Below are 15510 nucleotides of genomic sequence, written 5' to 3'. Positions count from 1 at the left end.
GCACACATACAGACTTGCATTCACACATATGTACACATGCGTACATATCTTATTTGGAAATTATCCAATTTCTTCAAAAGAAGCATAAGACTATCCATGGTGCTCCACTTCTTTATATGAATAGCTGGGTTTTTTTTTTGCCTTGCTTGATATTGTATGTGCTTTCTCATTTTTATGTCTATGGTTATGGATGACTGTAGATGACTTTACATTTTGGTACCACATGAGGCAGGCCATTGTGATAATTATCACCTTACTGGTTTTTTAGCTTTGAAGCTTTGGGTAATAGATGCTCTTGTGTATTCAAAGGTTTCATATCATCTGGTTTGGTGCTTATGTTGAAGTTGTTGAAACAGTGGTAGTATTTTTAAACAACAAATTTCTAACCTTACATCTCGTGGTTTCAGGATCCTCCATCAAGCCAACAAGCAAACGACAATCTTACAGTAGAAGGTATGGAAAGTGGAGTTTTCTTTTTTGTGGCATGTGTGGGATTTCACACATATATGCAGCCTCTTTTTATAATTAATTTTAAACGTTTCATTTACTCCAAATATATCAGATTTCTGTTTTCGTAACTGTCAGGCAAGGTTAGTGCCCCCACAGCACAAAGCCAGTCTAGAGGCTTTAATCAAGCTATTGTTCCACCTGGGCCTCAGCTGCAACCTTGGGGGCCAGTTCATGCGCAAGGAGGGATTCAGCCAGCTACTGCTCAAGCCAAGACACCCAGACAGTGGTCACTTATAATTTTCGGACTGGGCTTGGTTGCAGCAGCTGGAGCTGGAACAGGAGTTTTGATTCATGTAATTACATTTCAAGTTTATGCTTTTCTCCTGATGGCTTGTCAGTTTCATTGGTAGACCAAGTAAGGTGCAATTGGACACATGAAATAGCTCATATGCTGTCTCTTTTCGACTCTTCCGCATGCCGAAAAAGGAACAATTTAGTGTCTAACAAATTCTTGTCACATGCATGCATCAAGAAATTCAAATGTTTCCTCATTGATATGTATTTTAATGTTTCCTTTTATAAGTTGCCATTCACTATTGCAGAGATACTTTGTTCCCAAGCTGAAAACTTGGATACGGAGTGTAATCTTGGAAGAGGATAGGACTCTAGAGAAAAGCAAAATGGTGGAGGGGAAAATTGGTTCCAGAGAAATGGTTAAATATGCTGCAATTGAGGAAATAGTCGGTGCGGCAACTGCTGCAGCTAATGCTGCAGCGGCAGCTGCAGCTGAAGTTGCTAATACGAATAGGGAGTTGGTAAGCTCCAGGAAAGAAGGTATAAATATATCTATATCATTTGTATCGTAACTGCTGTTCAGGTGATAGCTTTTTGATTAATTCTTTTGTGGCAGGGTGGGAAAACTTAAGCAGCTTTTTGAGGTCTTTAGAAACCCAGACAGATGAACTCAAAAATGTATTGAACAGTTTGACCAATGCATCACAAAATCTTCCACATCAGACATTTTCGACAACTAATGGCCATACTGAAGCCAAAGGTATGACATTTTGAGATTCCACACATCAAGCACTTGTTAAAAGAAAGAGAAATGGCAGGGTCTGTATGCCACAAATGAATTTCAACTCAAGAACCCTTTTGATGAGCAAACAGATATAAGGAAGGAGTAAGCTGGAAGGGTTTTCGGACTGTCTGTTTAGAATGGTGCAGACTCCAATATAATGATGTTGATTGTTAGAAACTGGTGTGTTGACACTGCTGAGCCTCACTAAGAAGGCAATTATTAAAGACTTCTTTTGGTTTTAGGCAAAGGAGAGTAAGCCCCTTAAGTGTCAATAATTGGTGAGGGTAGTAATATGTTCCTGTCATATGACATCCTCTGTGCTCATATTACCTTGCAAGTGTGCGCATAGGACCATGGCTTTACCTCTCTCTCTGTTCCTCTTGCTACCTTCAAATCTTCTGTATGATATTATGGCTTAGGCTCTACAGTCCGAATGCTCTCTGCTCTCTTTTTCTCAGTGAAGGTACTGACTTGTTGCAAGCTTGTCTGGATCCATTCAAATGCTGTCAGAAGAAATAAAATACCCAATGTAATTCATTTTATCCATGAGAAATTCATGTTTTTTACCATTGATTGGTCACACTCACACGTGCACAATTGATCATGCTCCTCTCTTACCCGCCACATGTAAAGGTAAAAAAACTTTGCTTCATATATAGTAGAGACTAGTGTAGAGGTGAATGATCAAGCCAAAAGCTCTGATAGCATTGTAACACCCTGTAAAACTAGTATACTTAATATTTGCGATATCATTTATTTTTGCGACCATTCTAAGGAAAGTGAAAGAACAAAGCGTTAAGGCTTATGATACAGTGTTTGTCAACCATACACACATTAAAGAGTTGGAGACAGACTGAGGATTGAAGATGGGTGGTAGTCTAATCCCCCTTCCCCCAAAACCACCCCAACCCCGTAGGAGGGCATGAAACTGAGTTTAGATCAGTGATGGAAAGTCGTGTGGGTCTCCACCTCCTCCTCCACATCTTTGTCCTCCACCACAACCTCTTCCTCCTCCACATCGACCTCTTCCACACAGTTCTCCAGCATAGTGACATGGGATTTGGAGAACATCACACAAGGGCTGTTTTGAGCAACTTGATTGATCCAGCTGCAAATTTATTGCTGCAATCACTTAAGAGAGTGCAGAAATTGACACGTGGCACATCCAGGAATAATAAGTACTGCACTTGTGCTCACGACTGCAAAACTCACTGCTGGTGTTGCTTTGAATGCAGAAATCAGACGGTTGCTGCCCGTACAGGAGTAAAGCAGCAATCTCAATCAAATTAAAGCGTTTATGCAGCTCAAAGAAAGCGGAATTGACTCATAACAGCAGCAGTCAATTGGTTTTGATGAGGGGTGGTGCTGATTTGGAATTTTTGGAACTATTTCAAGTCAGATCTAGAATATATCAGACGGGATAATATCTGGAATTTTAATGCAGCTATGAGAAAATTAAAGGGAATTGTTCCTTCATCTATTTGATACAAGTGGTGGTGAATACTTAAAAGAGGCCAATTAAAATTCCGAAGATTGGGCTCAATTTGAAACCATCTTCTTAAAATAATTTGTTCCAAAAAAATGAAATGAGATGAAATTGGGAGGATTGGGATGTCATGTGAAGAGGTAGACCTCAATTAACATGCCATATGGAGTATCATGAAATAATCCTCAAGGTTGAAACTGGAAGTAATTGATGTCTTTTAGAAGATGAGGCTCAGATGAGGGGTTTCATTAGGGGGTTAGATAAGAACTGTAAAAGAGAGGTAAAGAGGAACGCACCTAAGATCTCAAAAAACTTGACTGAATTCATGAAGGGAATACATGCTTAGGTGCATTAACCAGGCCCATTGATTCTGAGTCTTAACGTCAAGAAATCAGGCACTAAATCCATGGTGAAATTTAAAAGAAAATTGGAATTCTTTGAAGAAAAAAGAGAAAAGAAGTAATTCTCTGACGATGAAAGGCCTCTAACTTCTACCAAGAGACAAAATATAGGGTTTTTAACTAAACCAAGAGGATTTGAGAAGGCAAACAAGGAAAAATTATGCCTTAGCAGTTTGTAGCCAAGCCACTCTGCTTGGAACTACCCTAAAAAGGAAAGGGGTGTTAGCATGTACATATCATGGCTGTACAGGCTCATAGTTTGAGTGCATTTCATTTTTGAGGTGACATGCATTTAATGCTGGCCAACCTGTATTTATGTCATTTAATGATGCTGGCAGACCTGATTAATTGGATGTATTATTTCAGCCTATTTATTGGCTGGCTTTCCTCCATTTGATATTCATATGATACAAGCAAATTTCATCTTGTTGGAAAGAGGGAGACCAGGAGCATGCTGCTGGTTGCCTAGAGCTTGTGCCTTTGTACACACTCTTGTCCTTTGGTATATGGATTCCGTCTCCCAAGTTCATTATCTTTGAGTTCGCGTATTCTTGTTCTTTTGTTTGGTTCTTTGTGTTTACCATAGCGTTATATTTTTGCTTCTGTTTCTCCATATCTTTCTGACATGATATCAAAGCCCCAGCATCTTGGTTCTGGTGCTGCCCGATCCTGACTGCTATTTCAGGTCCGATTGGTCTTATTACTGCATCAAACTTTGTGTTTTGCTGGCATTTTGATTCGGCTAGCTGATTTATTTGTGTTTTCAGTGCTGGGCTCTGCGTTTCTACTGCTGCAGCCTGCATTTTGATCTGCCTAGCCATTGCCTAATTGAGGTTTTCATATTCTATGCAGTCCCTCACTCCCTCCCTCCCTGTGTGTGTGTGTGTGTGCAGTCGCTGTAAACCTTCAGTTGCTTACTTTTGTACTTTGGGTGTCTTGCATATGCTCATAGTCCCAAAGTATTGAGAAAGAAGTTGGACAATAAGGTTGTCAAGTGCATATTTGTGGGGTACACCAGTGAGAGCAAAGGGTATAGATTGTACGATCCTGTTTCCAAGAAAGTCTTTGTCAATGGTGACACAGCTAGAGCTTCATTAAATGAATAAAATGTTCAGCTAGTTGCTCCATTAAACAATGCAGAAATTCAGCCTATGGTTGATTTGAATATTCAACAAGATGTTGAACTTGAGGTTCATCAAGACCATGTACATAATCAAATAGGATAGAACTCAATAATTTATGATTAAAAAAAGTAGATGCAATGATGCAATAGATACATAAGATTGCGTAGAGCTTTGAATTATATGCCATTTTGTGTATCCTTTTCTATATGCACTCTCATATTGTCAAAACCAACTCTTTCTAATGATAATTAAAACCTCTCTTTTTTTCTTGTTTTCGTTCTTATGATGCATCTTTCCTTTTTGTAATTTTCTTCCTATTTTCCATGCTATTCCATTAGAAATGATGAAGTATGAAGATGTATCCACATGCAAGAGCCCTAAGAGAAGGAAATCAATGATGGTAAGGGTTTTTAGCCCTTTTACAAAATGCAAAAAATTGATAGAACACATATGAAGCTATCTCATAAATATACCCTTGATTATGGCCAATCAAATAGCATATGATTACTTTAGCATCATGATAATATGCCTTCAAACACATGCACTAGAAATTTTTTCCAATTTATGTACATGAACAAAATAAAAGTATGCTATATATACTTCTATGTATATCTAGTTATGATATTTCTACTTCATTGAAGGAGCAATATGTAATAAATGTTGTAGATTTGACCCATTCTAATGACAAAATATAAGCATTGAAGGCCCATTAGGACTATCCATAGTAACTCCTTCTGAGCAAAATCCTGCAAACTTGCTCACGAAGATCCTCACTACAGAGCGCTTTGCCTTCCTCAGGAGATTGATGGGCGTTGGATGAGATGACCTCTTTTTCCTTATCCTGTTGTACATGTGTACATGTTGTACTATCTTTTCTTTTTTCTCTCTCACTGGGGCAGATTCGCTTTTAAGTGGGAGGTTGTTGGGGGTAAAGGCGCCTCCGCCTAGCCGCCCGTGCATTATTACATTGACAATACCCGCCACTGCACATTGCAGGTGGCGGACGCCCGTCACAGTCACTTATTCTTTATTCTTTTAGTGACAGTTTGAATAAAGGAAGGCCTGACCACACATTGTGATTGTTGGAGTTCCCACTTTGAGTTTCACTCTCTCTTTTGCTCTTACTTTTCATCCGCTATAGCTCTCACTGCCAAGGCTAGACAAATGCCTAGATGGTACTTGCAGACTTTAAAAGACAGTCATTTGGATGCTTCTCTTGTGTTGGTTTTACTAGAAGATAAGCACATCTGCATGATCATGCTAATACAATCAAGTTTGTTATGATAGTACACACACTTGATGATGAGGAGCTTGATTGTTTTGAGGATGCACAACAGAGTGCATTGGATGGTGGCAATGCTAGCTGAATTTGATTTTATCATGAAGAATCAAATATAGGGATTTAGTTACATCGCCTGTCGGAAAGAAGGCCATTGGTACTAAATGGATCTATAAGCTGAAAAGAAAACTAGATGGATCCATTGATAAGTACAAAGCCAAGCTTGTGGCAAAAGACTATGCACAAAAGAAGGGCATTGATTATGAGGAGACATTTGCTCCTATATCCCATATGACCACATTAGGTGTATGGTTGCTTTGGTTTTCCATTATGGTTGGTTTGTGCACTAGCTTGACATTAAAACTACATTTTTACATGGGGAACTTTAGGAAGAAGTGTATGTTCAGCAGCCCATGAGTTTTGCAGTTGAAGGATCTGAACACTTGGTATGCAAGCTGAAAAAGGCGTTGTATGGTTTGGAGCAAGCTCCACGATCTTGGTATGCAAACATTAATGTCTTTTTACTCAGCCAAGGGTCATTAACAGACCATTAGAGTCTACTCTTTACGTATGCAAAGAGGGGGGATCCTTGTTGGTCATTTTTCTTTAAATGGATAATCTTCTACTCACGAGGACTTAGTTTATGGCATTGGATTGTCACAGCCTAGATATATTGGTAAACTCTTTGAGAGATTTAGCTTCCAGGATTGGAAGCCAGTTAGCACACAGATGGAGACTGGACTCAAGTTGTCTTTGCATGATGACAATGATCAGTTTGACATTCATACATATGCTCTAGCAGTTGGATGTCTCATTTATTTATGCAACACAAGGCCAGATATTCAATTTGCAGTAACAACCCGAGCAGATATATGCACAGCTTGCACATGACACATTGGTAAGCTGTGAAGTGTGTTTTTTGTTACTTGCAGTGTACTAGGACTCTTGGATTGCTTTATGCCAAGGGGGGACCGCTGAAATTACGTGCTTACAGTAATTCAGATTGGGCCAGTGATTTTGATTCACGTCACTCTACAAGTGGAAACCGTTTCTTTCTTGGCTCATCTTGCATTTCTTGGCTTAGCAAGAAACAATCTAGTGTTGCGACATCGTCTTGTGAAGCTGGATACAAGGTAACTTTCACTACTATAGTTGAGTGTGTATGGCTGAGACGTTTGTTGGCTGATCTTGATATATCTGTCATAGAGCCTACTCCTTTGTTTACTGACAATTAGAGTGTCATTGTAGTGGCATGGAACCCAGTGTTTCATGCATACAATAAATGCATAGAGATACATTATCACTTTGTTAGAGAGAGGCTATATATAGAAGATATCAGCCTTGTCTAATGTCCCACCAACAACAATGTGGCAGACATCTTCACCAAAGCTCTTCCTCGCTTCAAATTTGAAGTATTTTGCAATGCTTTAAATTTGATCTCCTTTGGTGGATGATTCTTGTGTGCTGTCCACTTTTCACTCTAGGGGGGTTTGTTGGGTTTGACTCATGCCTACACTCACAGAGGAGTGTTAGTGATCCGTAGTAGGACATTGGGGCATTTTTTACTCTCCATAAGAGAGGTTTTTTCCCCGAGTCACATTATTCTCTATTTGTGTGTTTATGTTATACAATTCGGTCACTTATCGCACGTTACACACTTTCGGGTATGAATGCACCTTAAGGCACTTACACAACCCTAAGGTCTAAGGGTTGTACTTTGTACTTTCACTCACACACTAGTGAATGAGTTGTGTGTCGAGCTGTGTCTACACTATCACTCTCTCTCTACTGTTCACTTTGTGTACTGAGCTTGGAGCTGCCATCCCCATATGTTCATCTAGGACTTGTAGTGCAAAAAAAAATCCTTATGTACCATGTCCCTTGTGTGTGTTCAAAAAGAAGCCCTCTTGTGATATTGTTATATTGATTTGGCCTCCATACTGTATATCTTTTCTTTGGCAGCATGGATCCTCTTTTCCTACTCTCTCTAAAGTGCTGCCAATGAAGCTCGAGCAGCACTCCTCTTTGCTCATGGACTCTTTGAAAAACAGAGCTGATCTCCTATAGGCACTCATTTAAGTCCCTAGCTGCCCTATCAGCTGAAGACAACCTTGCTCTCCATATCCTGGTAATGACCTTGCTAAGGTCCTCATTCTAATACAGGTGAACAGGAACTTGGGTTTTGGTCGTCGTTTAATGCTGTTTATCACTATGGGAAACCAAGTTTACCTTTGACCAACTTGTTTCTCTGTATTGCAGGAAGAGCAAGGCTGTTAGAAATGTGATGCTACAATGACTTCAAATCAAAGAAAGGGGAAATCCCTGGCAAATCCAAGTATGATGGTCAAAAACCAGCCACCACACATACTGGTCATGATTCCTTATCCTCTCATACTGCTCCAAAATCAGCCTCTTCTTATGCTGGTCACTTTTCAGCCCATTCCCAAAGAGGTCTTTAAATCCAAGAGGAAGATATGTAACTATTGATAGAAGCCAGGGCATGACATCACCCACTGTTGTAAGAGCATTGCTTCAAAGAAGAGGGAGTCTGGTATAGCAGTGACGAGTGCCCCTCATGAGTTTGTCAGCTTCATTCAGCATTAGGGTTATGCTTTTTTTGTAGAATTTCAATATAGTCCATCTATTCATGATGATTGTTTATCTATTTTTGATGGAGTGAGATCTAGGTATTTGAAATTGGTGCTTCTAAGCACATCACTTCTTGTAGATTGTTATTCCAGTCTCTCTCTCATGTACCTAAGGGGGGCACTATTATGTATGCCAACAATGCATCTTATGCCAAGAAAGGCATCGGCCAGGTGCAAGTCATCACTGTTTATGGTACTCCTATGCTCTTGCAAGATGTCCTCTATGTACTGGACATCAAGAAGTATTTGATTTCTATTTTGACCATTGCCACTTCAGGCTTCCGGGTGTTGTTTGATGGCCTGAGGCATGCAGTTTATTTCATCTGCTGCTCTACTATTTTTTGATTGGTACTTCAGCAAAAGGTCTCTATAGACTGGATGTGTATGATAAGCAGCCTGCTAAAAAGTATGTCGATCATGCATTTCAGTGAGTTATTGTATGGCAGATACTTCACGATGGCATCATAGGTTTGGACACCTTAATCATAGTGTACTCAAAGCATGGTTTGTTTGTCGGGCATCTACAATTTCTCTTTGCTGGGTGTAGCCGATTTCTCCTCTGTTCGGGCAGACCAGCACCAAAATGCAGCATCTTTAAATAGAATATCAAGGTTTTGCACATGTTGTGTATTGCTAAAACAATGACCATTGTTCTAGAGCTAAGAGTAAATTCACATGCTTGTGATAGGGGATGGTGAGGGAGGTATGAGTGCGTGTGTAAGTTTTGGAGGGGCATGAATGTGTTAGGTCGGGGAGGGGGATTAGAGTGTAAGTATAGTTTCACTGTGCTGAAGTGAAATCTAAGTATAGATGCTCTTCCTCCTCTCAAAACAAAAGAGAAAAAAAAGAAGACTAAGAAGTGCCTAATGATAGTGTGAGTTCACACTAAAATGACCTAAGGGATGCCATGTAGTCAACAATGCAAGAGTGGCAAAATAATTACCATGTAGTCAATAAAATAATCGAAGCTACTGAAGTGTGGTACATTAGTGAGGATGCTGGAGATGAATGAACAGTGGACCATAATGTACAACAGATGACTATTGAGACATGGAAAACTGGGTAGGCTTACCCAAAATGTGTCCAGGAAACTTGGCTCTGGCTATGTGGTACAGGCTCTTGCTCGGGCTTACTGGCTCTTGATCTGGCTTTGGCTAGCTTGGGCTTTTGTCTTTTGGAATGTTTCTCTCCCAGTTACTCTTTGTGTCTGACATATACTACCGAGGATGAGTTAACTGTTTGGCAATGTCAAGTTTTAAAATTTTGTGCATTGGAATTGCAAAGTAGGTGTAAACATGTGGGTTTCAAGCTAATTTGTCTTCAAGCTTATTATCATCATGTATGCTTCTTAGGATGAGCCTTTTCTGATTGATGCAGGTCCTTTGAATTTTTCTCAAGGAAGTGCATTGGCATTTCTTCCTGAACAATCAAGGGAAGGCATAAAGGTATAGATCAGCTGGGCATGAGGAATGAACCTTAATAGTTCACTTTCTCTGCAATGTACCCATTATTAGCTATCATAATTGCCTGGAATTCAATCATCGTGTGAACGACAGTGCCAAAAATTCTGATCAGCTGGCATTGCCTTGCCTAGAGTGGTGCCAACTTGTGATGCTAAAATCAAAAGTTCTGAAGCTCCAAAATTAGACCAGACTGACAAAAATATTAATGTGGATGCTGTCTTCTAGGGGATTGTCTGTTTACATGCAGTGTAGCTTTGGCACAAAAGTCAATTGTTGTTCATGGGTCTTATACACCTTTAAGCTGTGCATAGACACCCGTATGTAGGATAAAGGCTTGCCATTAGTTTCCTATGCTTTCGGCCGTGTCCTACATCTCTAATCATGAGTGCCTGGATTCAATCTTGATGTTTTCCAATAAGCAACTCCTTGCTGATCAGAATGAGATTTTTGTATGCCTAGTCACAGACTGCACTTTTCCTGGTTTTAAAACTAATGTATTATCTTTGCAACCAATTGTAAACGAAAAATTAGGAAACAAGTACGAGGAATCAGATGACTGAAGTATGGCTTCAGTGTTGAAGTATACACCTAAACTCTTGCTCTGTTGTATGTAGCCTCAAGAGACAACTCGTGTGCAGATCAGCAATAGCATAGCAAAGCATCAGATCTCTAATGGCCATGCGGGAAGTTCAATGTATCAATCAAAAGTAGTAACAAGTAATGACCTTGTCAAAGAAGAGCCTTGGTGGCGGCGCAAGAAAGTTGAGGTGGAAAGTCTGGTGTCACCTGAGCAACCGCCTGCAAACACAGTTCAGATAACTGAAGAAGTGGTGGATATGTTGCCAGGTGTAAATGGTCGAGCTGGAGTTTCTCAAAGTGTGTCGATTGGTACCAGTGGGGCCCAGAGTTATCCGAGTTGGGTTTCACTGCCTGAGCAAGGAGCTGCAGGTACTTCCCAGATAACTGAAGAAACGGATGTTATACCAGATGCCAATGCCCGAGATATTTCAGGATTTCCACAGAGTGGGTCGATTGCTAGCAGTGGGACAGCAAGCCGTCGGAGCTGGGTTCCCCCACCAGCTCCTCCGACTGTGATGCCGGGAGCAGCCTCTGCAATCAGATATCAGAAATTTGCCAGACCCGAGGATGCAACCTCTTCAGTTGCTGCAGGAAAGAATCAACATTCTTTTGAGCAGCAACCAGCGGAAAGCTCACAAAGTGGTTCAGAAAGAGCCTTGTCACCAGAAAAGGAGGTTGCAGATCATGAGTAAACTCCTATATTAACTGTTGTATTGAGACATGTACAAGGCTGGTAGATTCTAGCATGGCTGGGCTACATAAGTAACCTCCCTGCTTTATTTATCACCTTGTTTATTGAAGTACTCAACATCCATGGAGGTGGCAACACTGCTTATATATATTCTGTGCAGTGCAGGAAAGCTCACTTTTTATTACAATCCAAAAAATAACTAAAGGTTACACTGCTCTGTGTGGCTCTTTCGCTGTGTTTTTGTGATTTTGAAGCAGAGTCTTAAACAGTGATTTGATGGGATCCTGAGGCGAGTGAAACCTCCTTAGTATCTATTGGTAGCATGCACGTTCTTTCGTTCAATTGGGTAAAGCTCGTGATGCATCAATTCATATGCTTGACATTCAGTTTGTGAGGACTTCTTAGGCACAGTCCGGGCCTAAAAGTTGCCCAAATATTGGCTTCTCACTTGGAAATCTTGCAAGTTGTGTTGTTGACATGATGGTTTCAGACATGGAAGGAGGTCATTGGCAATGTCTTGCCTTGGAATATAAAGTTAATTTATCATCTGCTTTTATGGCATAGAGGTGCAACCCTTATGTATGTAAATTTGGCCTTCTCCTTTATTGCATTTGGAATTATGAGAAATTGCTATAATGACTCAAATAGCTATTTGTGCAGCGACGTACACTGACCTCAATACACTTGCGAGACTTAGTTTTAGACATTTAAGTGATGGCAGAAGGAAGGCTGCCACTCTTATCATGAACCTATTTCAACTACTATAGAAGACTGTCAAATAGGGTTGCTGTCTTTTTTGCATGCTTGAGTGCACTTAACATTGTTTCATGATGATAACTAATACTTATGTTTATGTATGGTTCTTGTATCATCTTTTGCACTACTGATTTTCCCTCAACTGTCATGGAGTGAAATTTGTTTGACTTGACTTTCTATGGAGTACTAAGACTTCCTTTCATGACAACTTGGGGCTCACCATTGACATAGGGCACACTTTCAATCATTAGCCACAAGAGATTCAGGTGATCCCTTGTATCCCGAGAACAGCTTGGAACAATTACGACTAAAGCTAATAAGCTAATTAGTGTCCTCGAAAGTGCAGATTTGTACATAAGGTCCCAAGTGAGAACTTTGAAGCCAAATAAAGGGAATCCTTGTAGTCAATTGCTAAGCGAGAAGCAATTCGGGCCAAGGGTCTAAATACTAATATTTTCTTATGCATTGTTTATCATTAAACCTATTGCAAAGAAGAGGGTAATCCTAGCATGGCCATTATGAATTCTTAGTGCTATTTGTTTGTGTTACTAGTGTACCACCTACCTTTTAGGTGATGAATATTGTATCTTGGCATTTGTAGGAAAAATGTGTGTGGTACTCTTTTGATCATATGTTGATATACAATGACCTCTTGTGGAGCATGAGAAACATCTAAGAGGTTGTATGGAAGCTAAGGAAAGAAAACATATTGTAATATATGTTAGAATGGATATTTGAAAGATCTGTTCTAATAAGTTATATAGAGTTTCTCATGATGTCTTAAAGAAATTTGATGATTGTAGAATGGTTGGTTCGCAAATTGTCACACAATTGAGATTGTAGCATATACAATGGTAATGATGTATGGACACATAGGACCCCTTAGGTTTTTTATCTCCATAATAGGTTTTTTCTCTTGGGCTTAACAAACCTTGCCTAGTCTACTTTAGGATCTATGCTTCGCTTTCATTATGCTCAACAATAGATTTATAAACTTCACCTTGCTTCACCATGGTTGCTTGTGCTCTTGCTTTGCCCTCTTGCCATTGTTTCCAACACTTGATATCAAAGTCTTTGTTCCATCACCCCTTTGGAAGGCTCATCTTCAAAGGTGCAATGACACAAGATTACTACACCATTTGAGAAAGTTGGAGATTTTTGTAGCATGTTTGGAAAATATATCAAGCATCAATGTGCATCGTCTTACATTGTAGCAAAATGGAGTGGTTGAGAGGTAATACGACTCTTATGAGAATGTCATGATATATGATGAAAGCACACACTTTGCCTCAAATTTTAGTTGAAAGCTGTTATATGTGCTAGTTACATACTAAATAGGACTTCAACGATGATGGCAAGCCTTTTACATCTACATGTTTTTCTATGCTCTCGTGCTCAAAAGATCTCATTGCAAAGCTAGATGACAAGCTCATTAAATAGATTTTTGTTGGTTACATCAACAAAAAAAATGGTAGTGTCTTTATGATCCTACTAGAAAGAAATTGGTTTTTAGTAGAGCTACGATTTTTGTTGAATATGTTGTTTGTCTGTTTATCTTATGCGAATGATAATAAAAGGTATCCACTCAAGATATCATCGATACTATTCTTCCATTGCTTGGTACTAGATAGATAAATAGAGAGACATGCAATGCCTTTTTTATTTGTATTGGACATATTAATGAAGAGCATGTTTTTGATACTCTTGTTCCCTTGTTTGGTGCAAGATAGATATATGTTTTAGGTATGCTCAATGCCCACCCTTGTAAGGTGCCACCAATGATCCATGGTGCTCTTAAATTGTAAGACTCCCATTATGAGGAGAAGCCATGTGTGAGCTAGCGGGGTTCTGACTTGTAGAACCTAGCCTTTGGATTGGATATAGTTATGCTAGTAGCAACTTGAGGAACATTGCATCAAGTTGCGGGGTGTGGAAGTTATTAGGGACCGTTATTTTGGGGTTCGAGAGCCACAAAAGCGGCCCTTGGTTGGGGGGTCTCAAGGGGGCAAGTGGTCTCCTTTGATGGGGGTCTAGGGGCAGCACCCCCAACTTGATGTTAAAGAGAATGTTCCCTAGTCGACTAGGGAATTTTCATAATATGGTCAGATAGGCCGACAAGACTACCTTCTCAGGCCATAAAAGGAAGATCCCTCCCAAGCCATGATCAATATATCTTTCACCCAATCAGAGTTATTTTAGCTAGCTTTAAGCTCTTCGCTTATCATCTAGATCACCTCATCTAAACAACACAGTGGAAGGGCAATAGTGGACATAATCATCTTTGTATAAATTTGTTCATAATTAAGGAAGTTTTTGTTTTCTCATATTTGTTGTGTATTGTTCTTCAACTTGCTACATCGTGTAATTTCTATGACTTAGCTTCTTTGTTTGTATTAGGGATATTAATAGAGAGCATATTTTATTACCATATAAACAATCTCATATGTAGCCACAAATATTATCCACTATTTTTTAATAGAATGGATTTGGATGACACAACACTTAAAGAAAGAGAACCATTGATGAGTCAAATTTTTTTTTGCAAACTATTAGAGATAAACAAAGTGGCTACAACTTTGCCTAGTATGATGTTTGTTGGGACTTCTTTTCATACTTCATTTGTTGATGACGATGCTCTTGTTGCCTCTATATACAATGATCATGCTTTTCTTTTCATACTTCATTTGTTGAAGACTGTGCTCTTATTACCTCTATATATGATAATGAGGTACTGGACTTATTTGAAGAAGCACACTTTCATACTTAATAATGACAAATGGGATTTAGTTGACTTGCCTCAAGGAAAAATGGCTATTGATAATAGGTGGGTTTGAAAGTTGAAAAGGACGGTAGATGATAGTGTTGAGTATATAAGGTTTTGGTTACAATGTTTATGCTCACTCAACAGAAGGAGATTGTCATAATCACACTTTTTGCAACAATAGTAATGGTAATAATAGGAATATAATTAATATGATTTTTTGACAAGGTTAAAATTTTGGACATGAAAATTGAAGAATAGTTCATATATGAAACATAATTAATATTTAGTCAACGTTTCATCCAAAAACTCTAAAAATAAGATTTAGAGTAGCAATTTACCCCATTTTCTTAACTCTTGGCCTTTGATTTTTACAATTAAGAATTCATATGGGCCCCTTACTTTTTACCAAAGGTGACAATTTCAGCCTTCAAAGGTAAATTATAGGCTCTTTTAAGTGGGATATTGTACTAGTACTTAAAAGTGATAGTTCTGGCATGCAAAGCTAAATTTTAGTGCTCTTTTAAGATATCAGACCTGGGATATTGCATACAAGGTAAAAAAACATATAATGTGGTTGCCTTTTTGTTGTGAACATTTCTTGCATAGTTTGCATTTGTGTATCCAAGTACACCATTGCTACTTTTCCCAAAGCACAAGCACATACTTTTGTACCACTCAAGTACCTAAAGATGCCTTTCACTACTTCCCAATGCTTCTTGCCTGGATTTGACATGTACTTGCTTACTTCCATTGCAAATGCAATGCCTAAGTGAGTGGCAATCATAGCATAT

At 39.2% G+C, this 15510-nt stretch overlaps 1 protein-coding gene across 2 annotated transcripts in view; it reads left to right on the top strand.

Moving 5' to 3' along the window:
• The window catches only part of PEX14 (peroxin 14), a 59636-nt gene extending 48006 nt beyond the window's left edge, over positions 1 to 11630 (top strand). Inside the window, exons 3-8 of one of the 2 annotated variants that reach the window (XM_087678438.1) lie at positions 408 to 453; positions 586 to 803; positions 1053 to 1284; positions 1361 to 1504; positions 9844 to 9911; positions 10544 to 11630. In XM_087678438.1, coding sequence (XP_087534564.1) covers positions 408 to 453; positions 586 to 803; positions 1053 to 1284; positions 1361 to 1504; positions 9844 to 9911; positions 10544 to 11200 — 1365 coding nt within the window. In that variant the 3' untranslated portion in view covers positions 11201 to 11630. The remainder of the gene's footprint in view (positions 1 to 407; positions 454 to 585; positions 804 to 1052; positions 1285 to 1360; positions 1505 to 9843; positions 9912 to 10543) is intronic. The other variant, XM_087678437.1, reaches the window with a different exon arrangement.
• The last annotated feature ends 3880 nt before the right edge of the window (positions 11631 to 15510 follow it).

Source organism: Lygodium microphyllum, chromosome 5 (assembly GCF_053477565.2).
Source record: "Lygodium microphyllum isolate KBCC chromosome 5, Lygodium_microphyllum_v1.1.10, whole genome shotgun sequence".
Taxonomy (NCBI): domain Eukaryota; kingdom Viridiplantae; phylum Streptophyta; class Polypodiopsida; order Schizaeales; family Lygodiaceae; genus Lygodium; species Lygodium microphyllum.
This window is presented reverse-complemented; position numbering and strand designations above follow the sequence as displayed.